This window comes from Strigops habroptila, chromosome 14 (genome assembly GCF_004027225.2).
Source record: "Strigops habroptila isolate Jane chromosome 14, bStrHab1.2.pri, whole genome shotgun sequence".
Lineage (NCBI taxonomy): Eukaryota > Metazoa > Chordata > Aves > Psittaciformes > Psittacidae > Strigops > Strigops habroptila.
The window spans coordinates 9,473,316-9,496,286 of record NC_044290.2 but is presented as its reverse complement, the minus strand read 5'-3'; the positions used below and the strand labels follow the sequence as shown (position 1 = coordinate 9,496,286).

Here is a 22,971-nt window from a genome sequence, read left to right as displayed (position 1 = left end):
CCTTCATATGATTTTAATGCTATGTTCCTTTCTAAATTAACCATTAAATAACCCTGTTCTATAGCATTCCATATTTTGCACTGCTTTTACAGTACCCTTGGATTTTTATTTATTTATTTTGCTGTGGAACAATGAAGATGTCAAGGCAAGGCCCAGGGGCACCGTGGAAATTGAATTCTTGGAGCACCACCGCTGTTGCCATGGTGGACACACACTCAATAGCACACTGTGCTGCTCTGCAAGCCAAGGGGATTAAAACCCCATCTCTGCTGCTGGGCCATGTCAGTTCACTACTGTTACAATGACAGTTCTTCCTTTCCATAATCATCGTTCCCAGGATCAGGGAGAAAAAGGTACTGAAGCAAACCTGAGCAAGGAGGTGAAGGTGCTGTGAAGGGGCAGGATGCAATGTCTCTATTGCGAGGTTCTTTCTGGGAACCGCAGTTGTGTCTGGCAGGTTTCTGGATTCTCCAAAGGCTTTTCTCTTTTGTCTTCTCATTTCATGTTACTTAGTACGATGGTACAGTACGCCAAGGTGAATAGTGCAAAGCTCAGTGCTGTCAACTGAGTCAAAGATCTCTACTATTTCCTCAGCCCTGATCCAGGCTGAAAACCCACAGATGAGTAAAAGTGTTGGCACAAGCCATGGTTTTTTATAACAGTGGGATTTATGAGTCTTATTTAATTACACTGCATTGTCATAGCAAAATGATTTCTGCAGAACCTGCTCATGGCTTATTTCCATTCTGGTTTCCCTCTCTCCTAAGGGGACCGTTGGAGACGGCTGCACCATGAGATCACAGCTGCATAACCAAAAAGTTAGCAAAGCCTCAGCAGATTGACAGACAGCACACACATCCCAGGTTTCGTAGGGAGATTATTCCCCTGACAAAAAGAGACATCAGAGCTTGTTCTGTGCCCTGTTATACTGAAAGCAAGAGCAAAATATTCCTGCACACTGCTTCGCAAAGAAGAGTTGCACCCTTTAGAGCTGAAATCCAACCTCTCCTTCTCTTGCCTGGTGAAGGGGTCTTATCCTGTACTTGTTTTGTAAGTAAGAGCTTCAGCTAGGTCAGTAGAGATTTTGTCTGAGGATAATAGGCTCAATGAACCACTGAAATGCAATTTCCCTTAGTTGTGGTATATTGAAGAAAGAGATTGAGTCACAAGCAATCCCCTTGCAGCAGTGGAGCTCAGTTCCTGCTGTACACGTTGCTGAATCAGTCCGAGTAAGGATGTCACTGTCTTATGCTGGCAGATACGGTAGTTTGTAGGAAGCACGGGGGTATTTTTGTGTCTTCCCTCCAATGAACTGAATCTGGTATGATTTGGTTCCAGCAGTGACTTGGTTTAATTGGGTTTTTAAATGTACTGGTAAAGGGACATTTTTTGCTCCAAACAAATGCTGCCTGAACTTGGCATTCCTGATGTATTCCTAGCTAAAAGAAGCCAGGCAGCAGCTGAAATACAATGAACTGCTCTCTTCCTCCACGGGAAAGGCAAGGTATGGCCAGGGTTAAATCGTGCTGTTATTTGAGGCTCTTCTTTGGGTTGCAAAGGCAATTCTTTTCTCAGTGTTTGCTGCAAATATGTTTAAATTCATTCTGTTTTGGAGGCAAGTAGTCAATGCATCTGAAGTGCATAGTTGACATATGTTTCTTTTCACATGCTGTCCTCCATTCGTTTCATGTAGCAGATGCTCAGTTTACCGCTTTAAATGTATTCTTATTTACTAGAAATTATTTTGGAAAATAGCTGTTTTGAACTAAACATTTCCAACCCTTCTTCTGGGTGCTAGGAGCGCCTTTTTGCAGCTGTCCTATGTGGCTGCATGCAGATGTTGACAGGTTAATTTGCATTTGAAGAGCTGGATGCAGTGAGCTAAGCAAGGGTTTTTCTTCCCTGCCTCTGAAAGCAGTCACTTAAACACTCCTTGCCAAATTTATCCCTGATGCTACTCTTCTTAATTAACTAGAGCAACATCCAAGCTGAGTTTGGCCCATTGTTGGCCACCCGTTTATTCCAGGGTTGAATTAAGCCCCCTGAGCATGTAGAAGAAAGGATCTTATTCTGAATATTGATTGTACAACACTGAAACGCAAGGACAGTCCTAATTCACAGCAAAGTGGTATGTGCAAGCTGGTTTATTTGATTTCCACTATATTGTACCATTGCCAGAACCTGCAGGTCCAAACCTTCCAGCTGAGGTTTCTGATTTACCTAACTTCCATATACTAATGGAGTCAGAAATTCTGCTACCAAGAAAAATGCCTGATTCCCCTTCCTGGAAAGGGCTCTTTTTGTTCTTGTTGTGTGGGGTTTTTTCCCCTTAGAATAAGATTGCATAAAGACTTTCAGCACAAGGACCCAAATTTAGACTTCAGTCCCTCCCATCAATAAAGCAAAACGCAGAAGTCTTGATCCACAGCCATGCTGTCAGCCTCTAGAAACTGTTGCTCCTGGTCTTTCATGTACATGGTCCATCCACACTGACTCAAAGTGCAGTTTAGCAGAGACCAAAAACTTTTGTGCTGTAGTAGGAAGAAAAGCTAACATTCAAAGAGCTGCAGCACTGTCATGATCAAGGCCCATATGCTTTGCTTCTTCTTCATTTTCCTTTCTTTCCTTTAGATGTTACAAAACTGTCAAGGAAAGCTACCTCCAGCAGGTATTAGAGCACTGAACTGAACCTGCAGGAACATGGGAACACGTAATTAAGGTTGTCCTTTTTTATATACCTTCGTTTCACCACGCTTCTGTGCTTCCCTGCCATGTCCCTGCCATGATCAGCTGTGGGCAGATGCTGGTCTGACTTCTCCCCTATAATCTGGATTTCAGCAATCTTCCAGTTTCCTCATGCAGGTCTAGTTTGCTGTGCATCCACTACGGGGACAGTTACTCATCTGAACGTTGGCAGTTTTGATGTCTACATGTAGGCATTATAATGAACACTAATAACACATTGGGCTCAGTCTATGTATTGGAGCATTTATGGCAAAATTCGTACTCATCACAGTCAAATACAAACCAATTCATCACCCCAACTGTGCATGGGTGCAGTATGAGAGACCACTGGCTCAGTGAGCTTTCTTAAAGCAAAGCGTTTCCTCCAGTCAATCACTTGCACCACGCATAAAGCTTTTCTTGTAGATATGTCTTTTTTTCCTATATAAGAACTTAATGGGATAGGAATGAAGAATGTTGCTGTTAGACAGGCATGATTCAGGTACCCATGGCGACATGAGATCACTCCACACTGTCACCAACACAAGAAGATTACCTTATACAAGAATAACTAAGAATAGAATGTTTGACCTTCAAGATTTCCTTATCTGTAAACATTAGAACTGTATAGCAATGCAACCCAACTTGTCAACAAGAAGAAATAAAAGAAAAATAAAACTAATTTAAAACCCAGCAGTGGCAGTGGAATAAATTCAGACATTTATCATTTCAGAGGTTCCCATCGCTCCTGCCTCTTTTCCTGCAAGGTTTAAATTATTGGATTTTCTTTTTAATGTTATGCTTGCTCTCCTAAGAATAGAATACAATTTACAGAAGCTCATATGGATGAAAAAGCATTTTCCTTTTGTACTGTTGCTCACACAGTTAACACACACACAAACCTGCACCTTCCAGCTTTCTAAAACCTCAGTTCATACCATCAAATAAATTAACTCAATATTCAGAAATCTATTTTGAAATCCTTAGAAGAAGAAGGTTTGTTACCTGAACTTTCACTTAAGAAATATCATGCAGCTCAGTGTTTGGTGCAAAGCTCTATCTGGTCCAGTTAAAGGGGCAGATTCTTTACAACACTTGCATGTGGGGCTGGTCCTGCCAGTGTTGGAATTGGAGATATTTGCATGAGAAAAGACCCTTAAAGTAAAGAAATGCAGGATGAGGATCTAAGCTTACCATAACAGCTGGAAAGAACATAGTAAAATGAAATTCAATATCCGCTGCTGTAGATCTCCCAGGTTTTAAGCTTCTGAGGCAGGGAGTGATTTTTAAGCAGAATTTTAACTTGCACATACATGAATTATTTCTAGTGACTTGCTCAAAAATAGCAGTTTGAGCCTGACTTGCAATGTACTTACACAAGGCTGGAGTGCGGCCAGGCAGCCTGCCCATGCCTGGGAACACAAAACTTCCTGCACACACCTGAACCAAATACCCCTCCTTGGGTCTGGCACTGTGGGTTGGGGACATGCTCTCTGTGTCCCTTGTCCCTCCCCTGATATAGATCATGAGGGAATGGCCAGAGTTTGGGGTCCAGACAACTCATTAAGGTCCGAGCCAGTGAGAGAGAGCTGGAGTTGTTGCCTGTAGAGGCTAATGGGGAAGTGCTGTCCCCCGAGAGCAGGGGAGCATCATGCTGCATGACTCAGAGCACAGCTGAGTCACAGCCTCCCGTGGCTTCTCCTGTGATGGGAAGGGCTTAGACACCGTATTCAACATTGTGCTTGAAGTCACGATGCAAATCATTGTGTTCAGGCTCCTCATTTGCTTCACAGGGAGAAAGTGTGTTGTGCTTCTCGGAGAAGAAAAAGGAGTTGGTGGTGTGGGAAAACGAGCTCCTGGGTTCCCACTCTTGAGAGTGCTGTTAGGAAAGAAAAATCCAACAAAAAACACCTTAATAGCATAAGGGGATGACAATATCTCTGCTGGAGCCCCTCAGAAGGCAGTGAAGGCACACCTGGTATATCGAGTATTGCTGGTTAGCAGGACACATCAGCTAAGATCGCCTGAGGCATGCGGAGCTACTGCAGAAAAGCATCGATGTCTCATGAGGATACATGTGAGTTTGAGCCTGTAGGGGAGGATAAGTGCTCCCCTACTTGAGCACTTAAGAGGAGATCTGCAGAGAGGTTTAGGTATTGCTGTGCCTAAAAAGTAGGAGCTCAGCCTACAAACCTCAGCACCCTGGACAAGAAATGACTCTGAAGAGCAGAGCTTGAGAGCTAGACACTAATGGTGAGCAGACTGGCATCAAACAGCTTTGCAAACGCACAGGGCTGGTGTTTCAGGTTGTGCTCATACTGAGGCATAGACAGCACATTTATGAGTCCTCTGGATGGAAGCAGAGCAGAGCAGGCATGCATCGCTGCATCCCCCTTGGATGCTGGCACTTCCCTCGCAGCACCATTAGAGTTAAATGACAAGGCAGATCCTCATTCTCCAGTAGGTATTGCTGGTACATAACTGGGTGAAACCAGTCTATAGAGCATAAGTGATTTATAGTCACTAGGCAAACTTTCTCAAGAGCTTATTTAGAAGAGAAAGCCCTGATGCATCAGCAGCGCTGTGTGCAGGAGAGCTGCTGGAGCCGTTGATACTTCGACATGATTGAGTATTTTTAGAGCCATCCTATGGTGCAGGATTTTCAACTTCCATTTCATAGCCCTTGAAGCCTGGCAAACTTTCATTAACATTTGATGCCTTGAAGTCATGCAAGGTCTGGGGGAAAAGGGAGGGGAAGGAGGAAAAAGAAACACACCTTTTTGGAGCGTGTAGTTTGCAAAGTTGCTGTGAAGCTTAGAAAAAGCCTCCAAACCCTCCTGTTTGTACCAGGTGCTTTTAAAGTACCCAAACCATTTAGAGAGCATAGCTAGAATGCCAAACCATGGCTGCGTGGGAGAGCTTGCTTAATTAAAAGTTAACATGTGAAATACCTGGAGTGTCTCTGGCCCTTGGGGAGATTGAAGCACTTTTAAAGCAGAGAGCTCCCCACCCTAGAAGGATAATGCCTCTCCTCTTCATCCATTATTAGGCAACTTTGCTAACATATGGCTCTTTGACCCATAAATCCTCACATTATTTATAAGCCATCATGCCTTCAACCTAGAAGAAGAACCCGGGACCTGGAGCAATTAAAGAATTTGCTCCCAATTCCCACTGCACACACTGCCATTTCTGCTGAGCACAAAGTAAGGCTTTTCTGCCCAAATTTATACATGGTGAAAACAGTGCTTCCCTGGCTACAAGGCAGACTTTCAACTGGAAAATAAATTAACAAAACCGCTATTTTCCCCTCCCCTAAATATACACATGTATACACACACAGAGTCTCTTTGCGCACAACTGAGATTTTTCATAGGCTGAGGGAGTAGGAAGAAGAGACGTATTTTTGTCTCCTTGGCAAAAATATATTGGCAACATATCACGGAGTTGTAAAGATTGAGTAAGTACCAGAGCATGGCCCTGTTAGGAGAAGCTGGTTTTGGAAAGCTGCCCTTTGGCTGCTGGTGCCTGTCTGCCAGGACCCTTGCAGGGTTGCTGTCTTAGGGGGCTCTCAGCTTGTGGGACCCCAACAGCCTATACAGGCTCCTGTGGAGGAAGAGGAGTTTGCAGTACCTGGAAATGAGGAGCTGTCAGCTCTGCATCGCACCGGATGAAGTGTCTGAAGGGGAAAGGAGCTGTAAATCTCCCCCTGTGCATGGCACCATTCCCATGCGGTCGGAGCTGCTGCCTGCCTCCCAAGCTGCATACCTTTCAGGAGGTCTCGCCAAGGTGGTGACAAACTGGTCCTCTCCTGCTTTCAAAACTCGGGAGGAAATATGGTCCCCGAGATGCTGTTATACAAGGGCAGGGAGAAGGATGAAGGACTGATGAGGGAGGGCTGTGAGGGAGTCAACGGCTCGGGGGCCTCTGCCTTTTGTCCAGTCTTCCCAGCAAAAGGAAAATGTATTTTCTCCTTGCAGCTGTAAACCTTCCCAGACACATCCATGCCATCCTAGGACAACAAAAAGCAATAAGCATTTCTGGTTACAAATGCAGAGGTGCCTGATGCTACTAAGGGCTGGGACTCTTTGACATATTTAAATCAAATTCTGAGATCTCAGATTAGACTGCTCAAAGCCGTCACCACCATTAGCCTTCCCCCGTGCAGGTAGAGACATTTCATAGTAAAATGCAACTCTGAAATGCTGAAAGTAAACTCTACAATAAAATATTTATACATCTGTGCTTTAGTGCATTGTTATTTTGCATTATATGCTTTGCTTTTCAAGACTGACTAGATTAAGGCACTTCTGATTCATTAAACACATTTTCCCAAATCCTAGTTCTACAAATATTGTTGGGCTGTTGTGCTTACTTGTATTTATTAGCTGGTGTAACAAGAAAGTTACATCTTCCATAAACCTGAGAGGAACCTGCTTAAATGTGTTGCTCTGAATCTCAGCAGAGAAGAAAACAGTTCTAATGAATAATTAAAGCTTAAAGAGGTCATGCTGCGTTTGCAGTCTCATTTTTATTTGTCACTGCTTAGTTTGCATTAGGAAATAGAAAGTTTCAGGTACAGGAGCCAAATAAAATCTCTTCTGCATGTGTTCATTTAAACAGATCTGTTTGGTAGCCGCCTCCATTTTTATGTATTAGGTTATTTGTTAACTGTAGTCATTTAAATAAGTCCTGGGAATTATAAGTTTCAGGCTCTTTATTTTCATCAGGCAGTGGCTTTGTGCACCCCCTCGCCTTCTGTCAGCAGTACAGACACCGACTCTTCGGCTGGGAGGGCTGTGGATACAGTCAGAGCTGCTCAGGGAGGACCCAGGTCGCCATCTGGTCCCTGTCTCCACAGGCACCACCAATCTGCTAAGCTCCTGCTCTCCTCCTAAACCCTCTCCTTGCCTCCGGCCACCCACTGCCCACCCTTCCATCTCCTCCTCCTCTAATAACACTAATTCAAGCTAAAGTCCTTCATATTTCTGTTGTATTTTCTTCCAGGGTATATTACAGCTGCAAAATACTTTTGTTCCTTTTTTTTCCACACTGGAATCTATTCTTTGTAACCAGCAGCTCTGTCATGTGTTCCCAAGGTTAGACATCAGCCCTGGGTATTCAAGTAATCTCTCCTAGTGGAGTGTCTTTTCCACTAATACATCACACAGATGATTTTTGAAGCCTTTGCCTTGCATTTCCCAAACCCAGCCATCAGCAGGGTTTGGCAGTTACACCCCTTTCTCCTAACCTTTAGATTCCCCATTGTCATCTGCCTTGTTTCAGTCCCGCATCACTGATTGTGCATGATCAATCTCTAGAGGTTTAGCTTCTATGTATAACTCAACAAGCTGGCATAGAAACGAGGAAGACATGCTCCAAAATGAATGCAGATCCCACTCAAGGTCACAGCATTATGAAGATAGACATATTGCAAAGCATTCCCTTCAATTAAAATGATTTATGGAGTGAAATTTCACCATTGCTTCTTCAATATCCAACTATTTTTCTAACTGCCATCATCTTAAGATGAATCACCATGGATTGAAGAGATATGGAGTGTCCAAATATCCTGCCTATTTCTAATCAGTTAACTAGCAAGGTCCTAAAAACTTTGTGGTGTGTGAATGAACCAAAAGGTTTGTAAAGAAAGAGTTCAGTTCTAGATGTCAGGTTAGAGATCTTCCCTGCCATTAGAGCAGACAATAATTCATTTTATGCGGAGAGGTAATTATGTGATGCCTTGTAAGCTTCTGCTACACTAAGACCTCTCACAAGGAGTATCAATAATATGAGCCATTTTTCTACTGACCAGATCTGGAGGGTTTTTTCCATTACAGAAGAAGACACCGGGGCCATCCTTTGCATGTTACCCCAAATATCCCCAAGGATTACCCAGGTCCTCATTCTGGAGAGTTGTTTCTTAAATTTTAGGCTGCTCTATAACAACTGCAAACCTTGCCTGTTGTGAAATGATATTTCAGGAACCTCAAAAGCCGGCAATTTAAGAGGGTCGAAAAGTAGAAATTAAGACTAAGAAGGTACTAGCTCAAGGCTGCACATGTATGAAAGTGGAAGTGGCAGAAGATACAGGGGACAAAGCAGCACTCATTGTACTGGGTACATTTCATCTAGTTCAAGAACAGCATTCATTCCCCAGACGTGACCATGACTGTCTCAAATTATAAAGTCAGTGGAGACTTTGAAGTGATGTGAATGTCCATGTCCTTAAATTTCCTCCCCCAGGTAGTGGTGAGCCATGATACAGGCTTTATAAACATGCTGTGATCGTAAGAGGTGAAACCATCAAGCCCTGGTTGATCACGATGTTAATGAGGGAGAACTGATGACTTACTGAAGTAAGGGAAACCATATGGATAAAACCCAAGCTATCCCTGAAGGAAAACTTGATTCCAATTGTGCCAACACAGGAAAAAAAGCACAGTTTGACAATGATGTGAAAATAAACATGATTTGTCATTTTGCAGCATATGAACGCTTCATCAGACAAAATGACTATCTGTTCTCCAAATTGCATCCGGTACAATTTGGCATTTCAGCCCTCTTATAATGATTGATGGACTGGCAGCAATCTGCCTGAATGAGCAGTCTTTGTACCAGTGAATGTATGTCAGGGTCAAGAATACTGGGGGGGCAAAAGGTGGATTTTGGTCCAAATCAAGATATACCTGAATCCTGGCTAGCACACATGCCACCACAGCTTATTTCCTCCTGCTCTGTGAGGTCTTGGGGTGATGATGGCCATGGTGTAGTCAGAGTTGTGAATAAGAAGTTAGCCTCTGACACATTGTGCCAAAAGCACTGCTGGGTGCTAAAATACCTCTTTAGATTAAGACATTGTCTTGGGTTCAGCAACCACAACAGACGCTTTGGACCAGAATGTATGAAAGAGCTGGAAAGTCATTGGAGAATGACTTTCATGTAAAAGCTCTGATGGGTGAAGAAGCCAACACCAACCCCTCAAGTGTTAGACCAATTTTAGCTAAGGTAGAAAAGACAACTACATAACTCCAATGGAGGTCTCTATCCATGCTCCAAATTCATTTAAAAAGGATGAGAACAATGATATCAGCTATCCAGAAACAGCTTTGGCAAAGTAACAGCAGAGCAAAGTATGAAAATGAGTGGTGAGACAAACTTCTGGGCTGCTGGGATAAAGGACTGCAGCATGAGATGCAGGACGAGACGAGGTGTGAAGGCAGAATACAGCAAGCGTGGGCCGTGGTGGTAGGTAGAAAAGCAGACACAGAAAAGTGAGTTAGCAACCCCATGACAACTAGAAATGTTGACAGTTTCTTGGGACTGAGCCAGGCATGAGAATGCTTGCCATGGCAGGGCTAACTCATCTCTGACTTTAAAATGTTCCTCAAGCAGCATCACCATCATTGCCCCCCAAAATCATGCCTTACCCAGGTTGAGGAATTGCACTTATCTCCCTGTGCAGATGATTTACAAAATGCAAACTGAACATCATGACTGGTTGTATGTCAGTGTTTCTTCCTAGAAAACACAAAGTGTTCCCTCATTAAGATACATAAAAAAGAGGAACAAAAAAGACTAAAAAAAGCCACAGAACCCCCCTGAAATTTCCCCCATTTTGCCATCCCAAATCAGCATCCAAGCAGCAGCACAAGAAGACATGGTTACTAAAGAGCAAATTGCAGATGGTAATAGAAAGGCTGTCAGCAATACATGGAGAGGCTACTGGGGATGCCTGAACAGTGGAATAAGGCAGCACAGTACTTTATCTGCTGTTCAGCTAAGGAAATGCAGCTGGGAAAGGGATAGGAGCATTGCTGAATAAACCTCAGTCATTACTTCTGTGGCCAAAATGCTGATTTATGAGAGGAACATTTGAAGAAAATGCAAATTAAGTAGTTGAAAACAATATGTAACATACAATCAACTCTTACCTACTTTGCTGCTGTCCTACATTTCCCCAGTACTATTGGTATTCACTGTGGTAGCACAAGGGCATTTAGTACTTCTGGCAGCAGTTTTGTAATGACTAAAGAGAATTCAAAGGACAGCAGCCAGACACTGTGATGTGTTTTATTAGCTCCCAGATGTGCAGGTGAGGTGAATCTTTGGTAAATGAGTTTTGCTGCCATGGATTTTCTAACATCACTCAAGGTCTCATATAAAACCTTATAATGGAACAAAAGGCTGTCATGGAATTTTAAATTCATCTTTGGCAAAGCATCTTTTCTGCATGTGTTCATTTCTTACACAGAAATACAAATGCACAACATCTTTGATGGTATTTGCCCAGCTGAAAAGAGAAGGTCGCTGTAGAGGCTGTGTATACCCACGTGAATTATAACTGACAGAGCCTCTGTAGGCATTTCCCTGGATGCCTTCTGGTGTAGGTGATTCAGAAGCTTGAGATGCTTTACCAAGCTGTACAAAACGGCTTTCAGGTGTTACGTCCTGGATTGCAGCATGCCGGAATAATAATGCTCGAAGAATAAAATTGTTCGAGCCAGAACTAGAACTCACCACCCAGCAGCAGACTTCTTCACCACCTAAGTGAGATACGTCTTCTCCTCTGTGGCTGACTTCTTTGGGTAACAGTGAGTATATCCATTGGTAACTGGAGGAGATCAGCTAAGGCACCACATCTGGGCCACAGGAAACTCGACTGTTAGAAGAGAATAGGGTGGCTCATGACATGAAGGTCAAATTGCCCAAGTGGGAACCTCAGCAGTCGCTATTTATGGCTGGGAAATTGGCACTCAGGCCAGTGGAGGTGGCTTCTCTGCAATGCAGTGCGTGAGCTCCTCTGCAGTTTGAGACCACTGTAGAAGGAAGCTATGCAAGGAGTAAAGCAACACAACCGTCATTCTGTGAGGATATGGTGAGAGGAGAAGCTGTGAACTGCCTCTGCTTCCAACAGAGAGGGCTTTGCAGCAGAGCACCAAGGAGAGGCTGCAGATAGCAGAAGGCAATCAGATAAGACACTGCCACAGTGCTGGCAAGTTGGGGAAAACAGATCATAATACCCTAGAGTAAATACTTGAGAGTGGTGGTATAAGACAATCTCTTCTCTCATAGAAAGGAGAGAGGAGGGAGCATTAACTACTATATGAAGATAAGAGAAGTGAGGTTAATGGCAGGACTAGCATGTCAAATGACAAGATAAACTGAGACCTGTTCCTAGAGAAAACGTGCTTTTGCCAGGGGTGAGGGGAATGGCAAGTGCTAAGAATAAAGGGCAGGGTGAGAGCAGAGGTGATTCCCTGCCAACACCAGCTCATTTGCAAGTGCATGGGCAGAAGCAGCTGCAAGCTGCTCCGGTGCCCACCCCCTCCAGCACCACTGCCGCTGGGGCAGTCTGAGCCCTCATGAGGTGTGAAACAGACCAGGAACATGATTTGTGTTTAAAAGCCTTAAAAGTGGAGCAAGATGGAGCAGGCAGCAAAAGCGACCAGTAGTTATTCATGTGGCACCAAGGGGATGGGTGAAAAGCTCTGAGCAGCGGAGGGTCTGTAGGCAGCGGAAGAGGAGGATTGGAAAAGGGGGAAATTCATGTCAAAGCAGAAGATAAGAAAATAAAAGACTTGAGGAGGAGTTTTGCTTTGCCCACCAGACTATTGAAAATAGATCAAAAGAAGAACCCAAAGGGTTTGTTAGAGATGACAGCTCCTAAGGAAGAAAGTGGGGCAAATTTCATACATTTCAGCATTTTGAAAGCATTTTCTTTTTGCCCGGAAAGTAAAGGGGGAGCTAACAAAGGGACAAGACCAGATTCTGATATTGCTATTAATGGGGGTGACACATTTGAGCCCAGTGCACTGAAATCAGAATCTGGCTCTTAAGTAGGCAGTTCAGCTCCCTGCAGTGAGAAACATGAATTCGGAGTTAGGGGATGAAAGACAGAAAGAAGGAGAGGACTTCTGTGAGGAAAAATAAAAGATTATTGTTCCACTGTCTCAACACCATAGAGAAACACGGTTAAGATTCAGGATAAATCCCTTTTAAAAACTCAGCTAAGCTGCATTTGCTTTAGCCCAGCCATGGCACGTATGGAAGTTTGTGGTGGTTAGCTGGTTTATGGTACTGTGCTAGCCCACAGTTATGGGAATGGACTTCTGAACCTTTTAGGTCCTAAACATTTTCTGAAAGCAAGACCTACACTGGCAAAAGCATGACAATAACTCCTGGTACTTCCAGTGCTCATCAAACTCACCTTCAGGATGAAACAAAAATACATCATATGGACATACATTTGTCATATGGACAAATATTTCCTGGCCTGGCAGGTCTCGGGGTGTCAGACAGCATCTGTCTCAAAACCCTATGCTTTAACGTTCCCAGTTTCACGAGGCTCTCACAACAGCCAAACTTTTCTCAAAGGCAGACACCCAATGGATGTGTATTTAACTTCCCAAGGTTTCTTTCTCTGCTGGCTCCATCCTCCATGGCGATGAAGGTGGCGTTACAGCAGCAATGTGGGCTAGCAAATTCACATGGGGTGTGTTTTGCACACGACCTACATCAATACTTCATGATTTCTTTTATAATGACAGCATTAAACATCCTCTGGCAGACGCTTATAGGATCTGTGCTCATTCAAGTAACTTAAGGACAGGCTTGTGAAACTCTCAGCAAACAGCGGGAGACAAATAATCAAACTTGGGACAATTTAACATATGAAGTGCCAAGTAACAGAAAAACATCTAATGCTGTTCCTTGTTTCCTGAATGGAGAGCTCAGGACCGCAATAGTCCCTGTTTGAGCAGCAGCACCACAGAGCAGGTTTTGAAAGTAAAAGGAGGGGCACCACTTATTCCGCTTCAAGAGTGATTTTATGATGAGAGGAATGAAGAGAAAAGAAAGTTAACTCGGCAGCTGCATTCGCTGTTGTGTGTCAATGCAGTGAGACAGGGGAGTTGTACCAGTGGAAAATCAAAGAAATGAACACAGTGCAGAGATAGACTCCGTGCTATAAATTGTGCAGAGAGGAACATTTTTTGGCATGTCTGATCTCCTTTGCTCACTATTGCTCAAATCACACGGCAGAGGATTTCAGGACTTGTCAGCAAAGAAACTTTTCTATAGAAAAAACACATAACTGTTTCTTTTCTCCCCTGGCAGAGTCCAGTGCTGACATTCATTCACTATAAATAGAGGTTCTCCACTGTTGTCTGAGGGAAATGCAAAGCCATGCCACTCAGGAAACCCAGTCTCACACGGCGTGTTTGGATGGACACTGTGTTCAGGCAACTTCTGTTACAACAGCCCCACTCTGCACATCACGTTTTTCTTGTTGTCTGTGATGTTATCATCTGTCAGTCAGCCTTCTTTGTGCTGATATAGTCAGAAAACTTGTCATTTAAATGTTCAGATATTCAAGTGTTGCAGGAAATCAGGCTAACGGCTCTAGAACTGAAGCACAGCATTCAATCACAGAATAAATGCAAGAAGCAGAACCATTGGGCCCAATTTCCCATGGCTCCTTCCTAATTGCCTTATTCTTGATATGCAGTCAGCTCCTTACAACTTGTATTCTCTGTGTCTGCAAGCACTTGCTGTCAAATGATCTTGCATATCATTTCATTCCACATCTTTGAACATCCCAGAAGGCCCACATTTGCCAGAAAGAAATCCGCTGGTTAGTAGGATGTTAGGCTGGACAATTATGGGGTGTATTTACCTGTCTGCAGGTAATTGCTGTAGCCATGCAACCACTTCTGCAGCTGACATTCATAGCCCTCATTCCATCAGTATAACCCCCCTCAGGAGAAAACCTTACTTAACTCTATTAATAGTGTGCACGTGTGCTCACTAAGTATCAATAGCTCTTCAAGAATTACAAGAATGTGACATGTTGGCAGGGGAGAGTTTGATCCAAGGAGGTTGCAAATGTCTCATGCCTCATGAGAAAACAAGAAAGGTTTCTCAACCGAGTCCTAAACCTGATGTTTTACTGCATAAATTCACTACCAAAGGCAGGTGAGAGGGTTGGAAGATGAAATAGTTAATCTAGCAACAGCTCTGTAGAAGCTGTTGATGGAGAAGGAGGCAGCAGCTTGACCCATCTATCCTCATGTGTCTCCCACTGCTATCAGATATCGCCTCCCGTAAGCTCATGCTCAGAGCAAGGAGACAAAAATTGCTATTGACAGAAGTACCCTGCAGACAAGGTCCTCTGCTGCAAAGCTGCTAGCTTCTTGCATGGTGGAAACCTATTTTAAACCAGAACACAACACTAATGTTATGGAAAGATCTTGTTGTATATGGGTGTCAGGATTAGGGAGGAAGAAAACAAAAATACAGCCTGCCGTGACAAATATTGTCAGACATTTAAAGGCTCTATCTTCCAGAGCTGATTTGTGCAAACACTTCCAGGGCATCAGGGAATGTTGTCATTGATAAATATTAACCATGGGAAACGGCTGTTTCAAAGACATAGCTGATGGTATGGCCAACAACAACGTGATCATGTAATGCATGGCCACAAACAAAGTTAATAAGCATTGGCATCCTACAGCATTAACAATCACTCTCAGTGGTCAAAAAATAAAACCCCAGTGAGCCATTCTGCAATGGTACAGGCAAAATTATTGAAGGATTATGTGAGAAAGAGCAAGGAGACAGTAGTATGTCATCAGAACTTGGGATCACTACTTTGATTTACTGTTGAAAACTCTTTGTACTTTGAGATCTCAAACCCCAAAACAAAGCTAAATCTTCACTTAGGCACTACGATTCCCTCCCTTATCACATTATTGGAGTACATCACACTCTAATTATAGTTATCTGAACAACACTTAGTGAGATTGGGAAGTACTAACCGTTTTGGAGAAGCCCTTGAACACAGAGTAAAACCGAGTCAGAAACAATTTTAAGGTTTTAAATGCCAGCAAAGTATGCTGCAACCAGTGGAAAAAATAGTGTTCTTTTACACCACCACCAACACTTCAGGAAATTTGCCTCTTCATTATCGTTAACTCAGATCCTGAACTCCTAGCTCAAAATTCAGAACAAAGTTGTTGTTATTATTATTATTATGAGGAAAAAAATGCATTATAATATTTGTATTTCTAAAAGCATCATTAAAACATATCAGTAATCATTCAAAGAAAGGAGTAATACTTACAGCATCTCAGTGGGGTATTACATCTTACTCTCAAGAGGCATCCAGAAGTGCTGCTCAATATTTTAGTATCTGTTAGGCAGTGATTGCAGTTTATTTATCTCTCTCTAGTGGGTACAGCAGTAGAAGTTAAATATTCCATCTTCCTCTCCAAAGGATATAAGGGACTGTATCCCCTTACTCAAGCAAAGAAAATCTCTCTTCATATCACATTCTGGTGTGGGAAATGGCCCATGTGTGCCTGAGTGAGCATGGATCAGCAGCCACATCTGTCTACACATTTCTTCGAGGCAGCCTCTGTGAAGCCTTTGAGAAAAGCTTCAAGGAGTTCAGATCTGGTGCAGATGCTGCTGAATAGTTGTGACTGAACTCAATTGAGGAGTTTCCACCTCTTCTATTTCATGACTTTTATTCTTTGGCGTTGCTTTACACGCTAGGGTATGGAGCCAGGTATTTCACCAAATCTCAGTTTTGTTTTGGTTTTATTTGTTGTGTTTAAGTACAAGTCAGCCTCTGCTGTTGTGCTTTTAAAGCTGACCACTGCTTCGGTAGCTTCCACCCAGCTAGTTTTAATTTTCCCAAATCTGAGTTTCAAAGTCCCTCATGATGAAAAATAAAGTTATCGTTACACTTCCCAGCAAGACTTTGTTTGTGATACTTTGTGGATTAAAAAAGGCCCTCAATACCCTGTAGATCACCAGAGTTCATGATAGCACCTTCAAGCCTCACTGAAAGTTTAATAAGCTGCTGCACGGTTATATGATACCTGTTAAGTTGATGGAAAAATTTATCCAATCTGCTGCTGTTATTAGGTATCAAATACCACAGACACTAGAGAGGACCCTGAGCCAATATCTATGACCCGATCTACAGCAAAAATATTGGGAAGAATATTTTGGATTCCCAGGCTTTGATACAGGTCCAAATTTCACAGTAATTTGCTATTTCTATAAAAAGTTAGCCAGAATGACCAATCTCAGTATTCCTAAAAACCAGAAATAGAAGAGAAACCTCAAGCTCATCTAGAATTTTCTGTTTGGGGCTAATTATCCTCTTTGTTCACCTCTGCTTGACTTATATAAGCACCAGGAAATGAAGGTCTCCAACCATAAAAGAGGAATAGCCCGGACACTGCTAATACCAGCCCATCCTCTCCTGCTGATGCGTTTCAGGTCTGTGGAGGAAGGGATGGCTTCATGGCCTCCGCATAAGAGAGAGTTCTGCTGAGGGGCCCATTTCATCCAGAAGTTTAATAATGTAAAGCCATTTTACAGAGGCCAAAACCCTCCATCAATCCATCAGTGCTGCAAACAGAAGGGGCTTAGGGAACATTTCAGTCTTGCAGACTTCTCATCTCTTAACTGAGTTTCTGGAAGTAGAACATTTACTTGGGCTGTCGCCCCTGTCCACACTGTGAACGTGCAAGTTCACAAAGCAGCCTTCAATGGACAGAGCTCTCTCCTACATGCATGTACTTGTTGGGGGAGCTCAGTCACCTGTGATACTTCTACTTCTTTATCAGCTCTGAATAAATTCAGCCAACTACCTTAAAAGTTATTGGAGAAGTACATACAGACTGTATGTATATAAAGTACATACAGCAGTACATACAGAAGTGCATACAGATGGCACCACTAGACACACACAAGCACAGAGCCATTGAAAAGCCTATTTCATAGGAAATCAGGATGAGAAGATGATTTAGATTTTTTCCTTAATGAATAGGAGAGGATAAAAATCACACTCTAAATGTATTTCCTCTAAATCAGCACACCATAATGAAGAGGCTCAAAGAAATGACCATCCAACCTCAGAGGCCCTGTAACGTTGGGAGCGATTTAATTTCATTGTGTGAACTGCCATAAAAATAAGCACTGGGATCTTTAAAATCTGGATGTTGGATTGCCTTGCTGGAGAGCCATCGGGAGCGACAAACCAGCTGATGGCAAACAGAGGGATGCACGGACAAACATGCTTAGCAGGAGCAGTCCCAGCTGAAGGGCTCTCCTCCGCCTGGCAGACAGGGCAGGTGTGTCACTTCCAGATGTGACATGAGCCACTTACTTCTTGTTCACAGCCTTTGAAGTGCTGTGCAGAGAAAGCCTGAGCCGTTATCGCAATTAGAGTAGATACATCATTTGCTGGAAGAATTAAACGCACTGTAGTAGCAAACCTGCAGTTGACACTCACAGGGTGCAATTTAAATCCTCTGGATTAGTAATTCTTTTGAGATCTTTGTAATCATTGGTAATAGGTAGTGAAATAAATCCACATTTATATCCTACAGACTGCAGCTGTGCTTCTGTTAAAGCAGTATTAACTGAAGGCTTTTAAATCCTTCTGCCGGCTCGAGCTGTAAGCACCGAAACTCCTGTGCAGAGGATAACTCATCCTGGGTGATGTATGTTCCTGAGCATGAAAGCGCTGGTTAATGAATAATGAAAGCACCAAGGCAGAATCACACCTCAGGGCTCCGGTCCTGCAGTAAGCTCTCGGGGGAGAGGTCCCCGTGCAGTTTGCTGTGCAAGAGCTACCCAACTGCTGCTAAGACTAGATGTGGCTATCGATAACCATGATAGAAAATAATAAAACATACTAATGTATTTTTACCCAGATGGACAAAGTGCTGAACCTCATCTTGTTCAGTCAAGTGAGGGGTTCATCCAGCCAACTCTGGTATTGTTCCTTCAGGTATCAGGAGTGCGCACTCTCACCTTGACTTACTGCACAGGCTCCCAGTTAACTAAACAAATATGCCATTAAAAGCTGAGCCAACGTTGAGGGGGACATACGGGTTTAAATTGTAGCAGGAGGAAATTTATGGACTTGTTTTCCAAGCCTAGAGAGTAATTGAAGAGTCCTCAGACAGTTCAACAATTACCAGTTCTGATAAGAGAAGACAGCACTTCACTGGGGACGAGACAGGAGGGGTGATGGGAGCTAGATTGGTACTTGGCTTTGCTGTGGACCACCATCCCAGAGTGACAGTCACTCTAGGCACAGAAAGAAGCTTTGCAAACTCAGTGTGCTTGTTAAGATAAGCACAGTGCCGATAAAGCACAGAGAGATTTAAAATCTCAAGAGAACTGTATTAGTGGCAGACTGAAGAAAAGAGCCCAGAAATACTGGCTCTCCCTTCCTTCAGCCAGGCTTCAGCCCGATCTGCCCAAAAATCATGACATCAGAGGTGGTTTGTGACCAACCCTACAGGAGAATAATTTGCTTACACAACCTGGGAGGAAAAGGGAACAAAACAGAGCTGAGAGAAGCGCATTTACCTGGGTCTGTTCCTTACATGTTACATTTGCTTTCTTTTCATTTAGGAATCTACAAAGGACATTGCTTCCGAATCAACCATTTCCCTGAAGACAATGACTATGACCATGACAGCTCAGAATACCTTCTCCGTAAGTGAAAAGTAATACCTAATACACAGAGGCCAGAGAGATGTTCCTGGGTTTCTATTCTGTAGAGTGGAAACAAGTCTTACTCACTGTGAGAGACTGGTCCAAACTGGGTGGTACAGAGCAGTGGTGATATATGCCCAATTCACGCTGCCCCTGGCACAACCATGACCCTTGGAGATCTCCATTTCAGGGGTTTCCTTCAGCCAGTGGAATGCTCATGATTGTGGTGCCCGTTCTCTAAATAAATGGAAAATTTTTGAATGAAAACTACAGCCATCGTTCCCAGATTGGTGAGGATATTTTATAGAGCGAGTATTTATCCGATTAGGGTATCAAAACCAGTTTGAGGAGTGGGTTAAGAATTTCCTAATGCTTAAACCCAACCCTTATGCAAGCCTCATCCTTTGCAGCTGCTGAGCCACCTCCCCCTGCAGTGAAATTACTGCATTGTAGGAAGGAAGCTGAAATTTCTGCAGCTAACAGCAAAATCTCAGCATGAACATGGGCGGTGGCTTCCCTGCATGGAGAGCCAGCCATTGCTGCTCTGTGTTGGTGTGTAATCTGCCATGGAAGTAATTTCATCCACCAACCTGGTGTTTGAAATAAGGGAGATCATTTGAGCTCCTCCAGATGACCATTTGCTCAGCTGATGGGAAGTCTTGGAACATGCAGAGTCTGAGTTAGATTTCCCCCTCCACAGAGGACGCCCAGCCTCACTGTTCCTTTTGAGCAGAAGAGCTGGCCAGCCAAGCTGAAAGCAGTGCTCTTTACCAGAGAAAGTTCACAAGGCATTGGGAAAGCTTCAGGGAGCAATGAACGAGCTGATGGCTGATACACCCAGCAAGTCAAAACACTTCTCAATTACACTGCTATTAATTACCTAAAACACCACTTAGAGAACCACTCTGCCCTTCTGTTCACTTCTGGGAAACAAATTCTAGTTACTAACACAAGAAGAAAATATCAATCTCCAAAAAGGACACTTTACCAGAAAACCCAGATTTTTTTGCTCTTTACTCTTGTCGATTTAGATCAGTCATAGTGCTTCACTGACATGATTTCACTGCTCAGGCGAAGGCAGGGTAGCAGAGTGTGAGCACAGCTGCATTTATCTTTCATACAAAGACTTGGAATTAATGTTAAATGGGTGCCAAGTCAGCTTTAAGAAACAAACATCATTAATAAAAGGCCTGTAAAGGAATGAGGAATTAAGTAGCATCTTGATAAAAGCATATTATGCCTTCTTGATTTGGAGAGAAGGGAGAACTGGGAAAAACAGTCTACAGCTCTGCAGTAAGACATGAGATTGGTAAATTGGTTGTAAGTGTACTTGTGACGGGTGTTCCTAAAAGCTGTTTTCAAAAGTGACTAAGTACAGATCTTAAAAACAAGTTGGTCCAACCCTGTATCTCTCCTGCAAAATGAGCACCACAAAGGAGAGCTCATCCTCACATCGTCTGCACAGATAACAAGACTCCTCTGCTTAACTCTTGTAAGAAAAACTGAAGCTCCACTTAAAATGCATACCGTTGATTTAGAGATTACTAAAGGGCTATGTATCTAAATCCAGAAAAGATGAGCTCATATGTACATGTAATAGGTATCGAATCATTGTCTAAGACAGGCGGATATTTGCATCCTGTTTCAAAGGAGACGTGAGACATTCTGTCCCATTTTTGCCCTCTGTGCAACACTTTTGCAATCTCCTGTCTCTGTATCATTCACCATGTTCTTTAGCCATTTTTTGGCACAAGTTTCTCAGAGGGCCATGTTGAGGGTAATCCTTATTGTTCCTGTCTGGCTTAGACAAATGTGCCAATGCTGTGTTCATCTGGTGCTCCTGAAAAAGCAGCATGAGAGCCTGCTCCACAGTGACCACTCTAAAAGAGGCTTCGGATAAATGTAAACATTATGAATCAAGCACTGGTTCAAAAGCCTATTGAAATCAGTGAAAAAGGACCAATTTTAGGAGTCTTTGGTCCAGGGCGTGGGTAGGAGCAGGAGTTTGGATTTTGCCCTTTGGTATTTAGGCTGCTCCCTGCAAAACCAAGTGAGAATCAGCCGCAGTGACTACTAGCATGTGCAGAAGAGCTCAAACAAGATCCCTTGTGTTGAACCTTCCTTATGACAACACACACCAATCTGGATGTCTAAAATCATCCCCTTCACTAGGGCTGTGCAGAGCCCCAGCAAGTGGCAGGGGTACCACTGCCATGCCCAGAGAGTCCATGCAGTCCCCAGAGCTGGTGCCTGCATCACCCAACCCCAGGCATGTGCTCCAGCTTCTGCCCTTTCCTGCATTTCTGCAGCACATGGACACCAAGCTGCTCCAACCCAGCACTGCATGAAGCACATGCACCTCTCACTTTGCAGAAGAAGAGATTTCAGCCATACTCATCCTCAGTGCGTGTGTGAGGCTCTACTGCGATGCAAAAGCGCAGCCATAAGGAGGGGGAGCCCGTTTCCAGGGCATGTCTGCACATTCATACACTTCTTTCCCACATGCTATAGAATCCCCTTTTTAAAGCTGTTTGCTTGGTTCCTGCCTTTTGGAGGAGAATAAAAGCACAAGCACAGCACTGGGGCTCACAGCCCCATGGGGAGGAGCAGCGCGGTACGCTGCAGTGCTTCACCAAAGGAGGTGTCACAAGGCATAGCAGTGCAGAGCAGCCGATGTAAACAGACAGGATGGTAAACAAGGGAAAAAAATCAGGGGAGAAAGCAAAAATCAGATTGTCTTAATGGTTTTTGATGTGCTGTCGTTTTATTACGAGAATCAGGAGCCATATGTAAATTCTACATGGTACCTATGAGTTTCCTTTTAAATTCCAGAGCTACACATTGTAGGAAAAAATATACAGTAGAGCTCTACAGGAAGAGAACACTGTTTTCTTTCTCTTCATATTAATTAATTACAAATAAATGTGAATAAAATTAATTCATATTAATTTTCTTTCTCTTCATATTAATTTGACTGTAGAAAAATTATCTCTGGAGATCATTGCTACAAGTAGAACAACCCACTCCCTATATTTGGCATGTCTGGCAAGTTCCTTCCGATGATATCACTGAAGCATTTTAGGAAAGCTCTTTGATTTAATTGAAATCATTATAAACAGCATGACCATAAAATAGAGGAAACAACAGCCAGAAAGGGTGGGCCACAGTAGATTTTAAAGCCATGCTGCCTTGTGCCAGGACACTAACAGGCAGACAGTGATTTGGGGTGCCTTCATGTCCAGCAGCACAGAGATGACATTGAATCTGTTTCTAATAATTGACTTTAAAAACTGACCCAAAGGTCAAAGCACTATTACTTCATACCACACACGTGGGAATACACCCAGGACAACAGAACAGGCTCTCACCACTCAACAGGCTTTGATTAGAAACCTTACACCCTCATTGCTTGGATTTGCCAATTATTGCAAGACACTGTCTGAATAGTAATGCATCGACTGAATTGGGTTTAGATCCGGTTAGAAAATGCCCTGTCTGTAAAGGACACGTGCAGCGACATTGCCAGTTTTGGTAGGAGACAGACTTTCCTCGCTGTTGCAGATCGATACAGGCATAAGCTTCCCAGGCAGGGACTGTCCTTTTAGCTTTGTGTTTGCACCATCCTAATGAGGGCTGGGCCCGTAGCCGGGGCTCCTGGGGGGCTTTGAATCACTCACAAAAGCACAGTAAATGCCCAGCCCTGTCCCTTTTGCAGTCAGT

The 22,971-nt window shown here is 43.4% G+C and overlaps 1 protein-coding gene across 1 annotated transcript in view; it reads left to right on the top strand.

Annotated features, from left to right (window-relative positions):
- CACNG4 (calcium voltage-gated channel auxiliary subunit gamma 4) overlaps positions 1 to 22,971 on the top strand; it is a 43,202-nt gene that overhangs the window by 13,605 nt on the left and 6,626 nt on the right. Inside the window, exon 2 of the mRNA XM_030506378.1 lies at positions 19,168 to 19,251. Coding sequence (XP_030362238.1) covers positions 19,168 to 19,251 — 84 coding nt within the window. The remainder of the gene's footprint in view (positions 1 to 19,167; positions 19,252 to 22,971) is intronic.